This window comes from Rhinopithecus bieti, unplaced genomic scaffold (genome assembly GCF_001698545.2).
Source record: "Rhinopithecus bieti isolate Rb0 unplaced genomic scaffold, ASM169854v2 scaffold_11744, whole genome shotgun sequence".
In the NCBI taxonomy this organism is placed as follows: Eukaryota; Metazoa; Chordata; class Mammalia; order Primates; family Cercopithecidae; genus Rhinopithecus; species Rhinopithecus bieti.
Genome location: NW_016807094.1, coordinates 1705314 through 1712345, shown reverse-complemented (window position 1 = coordinate 1712345; position 7032 = coordinate 1705314). Strand labels below are relative to the sequence as shown.

The window sequence follows — 7032 nt, the reverse complement described above, 5'->3', positions numbered from 1 at the left end:
GCCCAGGTTGGTCTCCTGAGCTCAGGCAATCTGCCTGCCTAGGCCTCCCAAAGTGCTGGGATTACAGGCGTGAGCCACTGTGCCCGTCCCAGTTTAACAAATTCTTCTATTGTGAGACATCTATGTTGTTTCCAATTTCTCACCAGTGTAAATAATGCTTCAGTGAATGCTTTTGGACTTAAATGTTTTCGTTTGGACTTTAACATACTTTTCCCACAGCTAAATTACTAAGGAAAGGATACTGGACAGGCAAGAACAGGTATTCATTACTCAAGAATAAAAAAGTAATGAATTAAATTTTTTCTGTTTGGGTTTCAGGAAAAATGGCTAGAAATCATTAAAACAACAACAACAAAAAATCCATTGCAGCAGAAACAGTGGGATGCAATGTATCTTAAAAACAAAAAGGGTCAGGCTGGGTATGGTGGCTCACGCCTGTAATCCCAGCACTTTGGGAGGCTGAGATGGGTGGATCACCTGAGGTCAGGAGTTTGAGACCAGCCCAGCCAAACTGGTAAAACCCTGTCTCTACTAAAAATACAAAAATTAGCTGAGTGTGTGGTGGCGTGTGCCTATAATCCCAGGTACTCGGGAGGCTGAGGCAGGAGAATCGCTTGAACTGGGAGGTGGAGTTTGCAGTGAGCCAAGGCTGTGCCATTCCACTCCAGCCAGGGCAACAGAGCGAGACTCAGTCTTAAAAAAAAAAAAAAAAAAAAAAAAAATAGCCGGGAGTGGTGGTAGGCACCTGTAATCCTAGCTACTTGAGAGGCTGAGGCAGGAGAATTGCTTGAATCCCAGAGGTGGAGGTTGCAGTGACCTGAGATGGTGCCACTGCACTCTAGCCTGGGCAGCAGAGCAAGACTCCGTCTCATGAAAAAAAAGAAAAAACAGACTCAGTAAACTTATTGTTGAATCCTTTACCAATTAATGCAACTTTTGAATCTTTTCTCAATAACCATTCTTTTGTAATTCATAACTTATGTAATATATACTTAAGGAATGTTTCATACACATAGGAAATAACCACATTCTATAAAGGGTCTAAATACATAAAACCATCACGTTTATTAGCAAATCTTTATCTCCTTGAATGTGTCAGTAGCTTAAGAAATAATGACGGCCGAAGGCCAGGCGCAGTGGCTCACACCTGTAATCCCAGCACTTTTTGAGTCCGAGGTGGGTGGATCACGAGGTCAGGAGATTAAGACCATCCTGGCTAACACGGTGAAACCCCGTCTCTACTAAAAATACAAAAAAATTAGCCAGGCATGGTGGCGGGCACCTGTAGTCCCAGCTACTCGGGAGGCTGAGTCAGGAGAATTGCTTGAACCCAGGAGGCAGAGGTTGCAGTGAGCTGAGATCACGCCACTGCATTCCAGCTTGGGCGACAGAGCGAGACTGTCTCCAAAAAAAAAGAAAAGAAATAATGAGGGCCGGGCACAGTGGCTCACACTTGTAATCTGAGCACTTTGGTAGGCTGAGAGGGGCGGATCTCTTGAGGTCAGGAGTTTCAGACCGACCAGCCTGGCCAACATGGTGAAACCCTGTCTTTCCTAAAAATACAAAAATTAGGACATGGTCGCCCGTGCCTGTAATCCCAGCTACTCGGGAGGCAGGGGGATGAGAATCACTTGAACCCGGAGGCAGAGGTTGCAGTGAGCTGAGATTGTGCTACTGCACTCCAGCCTGGGGGACAGAGTCAGATTCCATTAAAAAAAAAAAAAAAAGAAAGAAAACAAACAAACAAAAAAAGAAGTAATGAATACGCCTGGCATGGTGGCTCATGCCTGTAATCTCAGCTGTTTGGGAGGTTGAGGCAGATGGATCACTTGAGCCCAGGAGTTCCAGATCAGCCTGGGCAACATAATGAGACCCTGTCTCTACCAAAAATACAAAAATTAGCCAGATGTGGTGGCATGTACCTGTGGTCCCAGCTATTTGGGAGGCTGAGGCAGGAGGATCGCTTGAGTCCAGGAGGCAGAGGTTGCAGTGGGCCGAGATTGAACCACTGCATTCCAGCCTGGATGATAGAGTGAGACCCTATCTCAAAAAAAAAAAAAAAAAAAAAAGTGTCAAGGAAATGTTATCCACTTTTAGTTAGCAAGGTCTTTACTCATCAGGAAATGTAAAACTTCTACTTTTGAAAAAGAACTATTGACTGGGCGCAGTGGCTCAGGCCTGTAATCTCAGCACTTTGGGAAGCCGAGGCAGAAGGATTGCCTGAGCTCAGGAGACCAGCCTGGGCAACATGGTGAAACCCCATCTCTACTAAAAATACAAAAATTAGCTGGGCATGGCGGCACACTCCTGTAATCCCAGTCACTTGGGAGGCTGAGGCATGAGAATCACTTGAACCAGGTAGGCGGAGTATAGTGAGCCGAGATCACGCCACTGCACTCTTCAGCCTGGATGATAGAGCAAGACAAGACTCTATCTCCCAAAAAACCAAAACCCCAGAAAACCCACAAATAAAATACAAAAAATTAGCCAGGCATGGTGGCAGGCGCCTATAGTCCCAGCTACTTGGGAGGCTGAGGCATGAGAATTGCTTGACCTTGGAAGGCAGAAAGCAGAGAATTGCAGTGAGCTGAGATCGTACTACTGCACTCCAGTCTGGGTGACAAAACGAGATTCTATCTCCAAAAAAAAAAAAAGGAAAAATATTTGATTCTTTTACTTTCTAAAAAGGATTTACATACTTTCCTCCCACTCCAGATGGGGATTTCATCTTCGATTTGTAGCTTTTTTCCACTTGGCAATGTCGTGATCATCTATCTTTTAATGTCAATAAACAGTATACATGATCATTCTTTTTTTTGTTTTTGAGACAGTCTTGCTCTGTTGCCCAGACTGGAGTGCAGTGCCATCATGGCTCACTGCAGCCTCCTGGGCTCAAGCAAGCAATACTCCTGCCTCAGCCTTCCAAGTAGCTGGGACCACAGGCACGCACCACCATGTCCAGCTGATTTTTACTTTTTTTTTGTAGAGATGGGGGTCTCACTATGTTGCCCAGGCTGGTCTCAAACTCCTGGGCTCAAGCAATCTTCCCACTTCAGCCTCCCAAAGTGCTAGGAATACAGGTATGAGCCACTGTGCCTGGCCTACCTGATCATTTTTTTTTTCTTCTTGATGGAGTTTCACTCTTGTTGCCCAGGCTGGAGTGCAATGGCACGATCTTGGCTCACTGCAACCTCCACCTCCCAGGTTCAAGTGATTCTCTTGCCTCAGCCTCCTGAGTAGTTGGGATTACAGGCGCATGCCAACATGCCCGGCTAACTTTTGTATTTTTAGTAGAGACGGGGTTTCACCATGTTGGCCAGGCTGGTCTCAAACTCCTGACCTTGTGATCTGCTCGCCTTGGCCTCCCAAAGTGCTGGGATTACAGGCGTGAGCCACTGCGCCTGGCCTACATGATCATTCCTAATAGGCACCTGGTATTCCATTTTTACCATTTTAACCTTTTGGACATTTAGGTTATTTTCCAGTTTATTATTCCAGAAACTTTAATAAGCATCTTCGCATGTGGTTTTGTTTTGGGATAATTGTACATTCACATAGTTTCAAGAAATGGATCAGGCCGGGCACGGTGGCTCACACCTGTAATCCCAGCACTTTGGGAGGCTGAGGTAGGTGGATCATGAGGTCAGGAGTTTGAGACCAGCCTGGCCAACATGATGAAACCCCATCTCTACTAAAAATACAAAAATTAGCTGGGCGTGGTGTCATGCACCTATAATGCCAGCTACTTGGGAGGCTGAGGCAGGAGAATCGTTTGAACCAGGGAGGCAGAAGCTGCAATGAGTCAAGATTGCGCCATTGGACTCCAGCCTGGGCAACAGAGCAAGACTCTGTCTCAAAAAAAAAAAAAAAAAAAAGGAATGGATCAGAAGCAAGGACTCTTTCTGAAAGGAAAAAAAAAAAAAATGGAAATCCATTGTATACTTTGCCCATTTCCCAATTTTGCAAAATTATATAGTAACCAGAATATTTACATTGAAACAACCCACTGATTTTATTCAGATTTACTTGTACTCATATTTGTGTGTTTACATAGTTTTCTGCACATGTCTGATTCTTCTGTCAAACAAAATTCCTTTTTTTTTTTTTGAGACAGGGACTTGCTCTGTTGCCCAGGCTGGAGTGCAGTGGCACAATCTTGTAACCTCTGCCTCCCGGGCTCGAGCAATCTTCCCTCCTTGGCCTCCCAAACTGCTGGGATTACAGGTGTGAGCCACTACGCCTGGCCCAGATTTCTTTGAAAGGGCTAATTCCTCCCTATCTTTGTCAATACTACTCTTGGGTTTAGTTTAGTTTATCTCTCTGTAACTCAAGATTACTTTTTTTTATAGTTTTAAATAGTTTTTGGCATTTAAATATTTCATCTATTTGAGCTTAATTTTGGTGTAAGGTGTGAAGAAAGAGATCTGATTTTTTTTCTAAATGGATTAGCCAGTTGCCTCAATATATCTTACTAATACCATGAAGTAGTTGACTAGGTTATCAATATAGTTGTTAAAGGAAGGTATCATTAAAAAAAAAAAGATACATGCATATTTACTGATCAAGTGTGGTAGAGATGAAGAACTTAGTACTCATGTATAAAATCTCAGGAAAGAGCCTTATTGGCCTTAATTAGGTCATAATGCCTATCTCTTGGACCTATCACCATAGCCAGAGGCTGTAAGGTCTGTCAGAATATGATTGGAATGCTTCTGAAAGGGAAGTGAAGACTATATTTTAGAATAAGGAAAAGGGTGTAGTGCGTGTTTTAAAAGAGGTATTCTATGGGTTGCAATGTTTAGAACATTTTATTAAAGTACAAAATTGTTGGAATTTAGCTAATAGAAAAACATAGTAAATATTTACAAAAACACTGATAACATCACTCAAGTCACACACATGTAACAATGTAGACAGGTCTTAACAAAGTTTACAAATTGAAATTATGGAGATTTCCCAAAATAAATCTAATAGCTCATTGCTGAGCATGGTTATCAATACAACATTTAAGATATTGGAGCAAATGTCCCCAAGTCTTCTGCAATCCAGTGCCCCTTAAAATTGGTTTCTCTCTTTGGGAGATTCAGACCCAGAGGCAGCCAGAGGGGACAGGTCAAGAGCTGAAATAATCACCTAACTAGTCTAATTTTCTTCATTCTATTGACTGTGTCAAGTTATAGACACAGCCAAAGTGTTTTCCTTCAGCCTCTGATGATTTGAGAAGATGAAGAACGTGAGCAATTTCTCATTGCTTAAAGAAAAACTTAGCACATAAGAGGCTGAGTGTAGAGTATCTATACTAGAACCATAAAGTTCTGTCTGATGGTAAATTATGTATAAAACTAAGATAAAACAGGAATTATGCTCTATCTCATATTTACTGAAAGTAGGAAAGGAGGAAAAGTGACACTTTTAAATCAAACTGCTCTAGTTTTAGCACAGTGGATGGTTAATAAACACACTGCTTTATGCTGAAGTGACCAGATAACTATTTCTACAGTTCAGAATAACTTAAAATCAGGTTTTAAAGACCAAAGAAAGCAGACTCAAAACACCGACAAAGCAGAGAAGAAAACAATGCCCATGAGATGGTCACTATTTAGATAGTATTATAAAAAGCTAAAGAACATTTGGGCTTTACTTCACTTTGATGGTCTTGTACTAAAAACACCTTCCCCAAACTAAATTCAGACGGGAGGAAGTTAAGAGCTTCAGGTAACTTTAAAACCAGTCTTGGGTTCAGTAAGATAATTACTTAAAATAATCACCTCACATTTTAAAACAGATCATCTTCATCTGACTCTTCCAGGTACTTTATAGGTTTCTTTGCCCGCACAGATTTTGCCCGAGGAGCCACAGCTGAGTCAAAGTCCATATGGAAGTCATCACTCTCCCCCCTGGATTTCTAAAAGAGAAAAGCCCAGGTAACTTGCACAATGTAAATCTGACGACATAATTGTAATGTTAAAAAAATGTATCAAGACACTACATTCAAGGAGTTTTCTATTTTCTACTAAGTAATAAAAAGCAGATAGATCTAAAGCCAACTCTTCCATTGCCCAAATAAGTGACATTATTTAACTTTGTTAAAACTAATACAGTAAAAGTTAACAGATTATGAGTTAATTTTCTTAAAGACATGCCAAATATTAAGAGCAATGATTTAGTTATGTGTTTCAGAACACCTATAGCAAAAGGACTGACTAGAATCAACACTCACCTTGCTTGTGACTGCTTTAGAAACAATTTTCTCAAAATTAGAGTCAGAATCATCAGAAGTGGATGGCTTCCTTTTGCGGCGAATCTTGGTTTTGGCAGGATCAGGCTTTTGAGAGACACCAGAATTCAAAGCTGGTTCCCTTTTAGTTCCTTTAGGGGCAGCCCTTTTTTTGGCACCGGTAGTGGAGGTGGAAGACTGACCTGCAATTCAATACAGGCATTTGTTATAGCCGCTGTTTTTTTGAGATGGGATCTCACTCTATTGCCCAGGCTGGAGTGCAATGGCGTTATCTTGGCTCACTGCAACCTCTGCCTCCTGGGATTACAGGCGCGTGCCACCACACCTGGCTAATTTTTTGTATTTTTAGTAGAGATGGGGTTCCACCATGTTGGTCAAGCTGGTCTCAAACTCCTGACCTCAGGTGATCCACTCGCCTTGGCCTCCCAAAGTGCCGGGATTACAGGCATGAGTCACTGCGCCCGAACTAGTCACAGCCACTCTTAGATTAATTGTTCTCATTGTGAACTTTCTTCAGCAATGTGATGACTGTGTATATTTAACATAGGAAAAGACAATCTAAGAGAGGTGAAAGTAGAGAATCAAAGTATTCTTAAACATTCTATTTTTTTTTTTTGAGATAGTGTCTTGCTCTATCTCGCCCAGGCTGGAATGCAGTGGCACAATCTCAGCTCACTGTAGCCTTTGCCTCCTGGGTTCAAGCGATTCTCCCGTTTCAGCCTCCCGAATAGCTGACTACAGGCATGTGCCACCACACCTGGCTAATTTTATATTCTTTTTTTTTTTTTTTTTTT

The 7032-nt window shown here is 42.1% G+C and overlaps 1 protein-coding gene across 1 annotated transcript in view; it reads right to left on the bottom strand.

Moving 5' to 3' along the window:
• Positions 1–4789: 4789 nt before the first annotated feature.
• TOP2A (DNA topoisomerase II alpha) overlaps positions 4790–7032 on the bottom strand; it is a 31548-nt gene continuing 29305 nt past the window's right edge. Inside the window, 2 exon segments of the mRNA XM_017880200.1 lie at positions 4790–5905; positions 6221–6420. Of these exon segments, the coding sequence (XP_017735689.1) occupies positions 5777–5905; positions 6221–6420 (329 nt within the window). The 3' untranslated portion in view covers positions 4790–5776.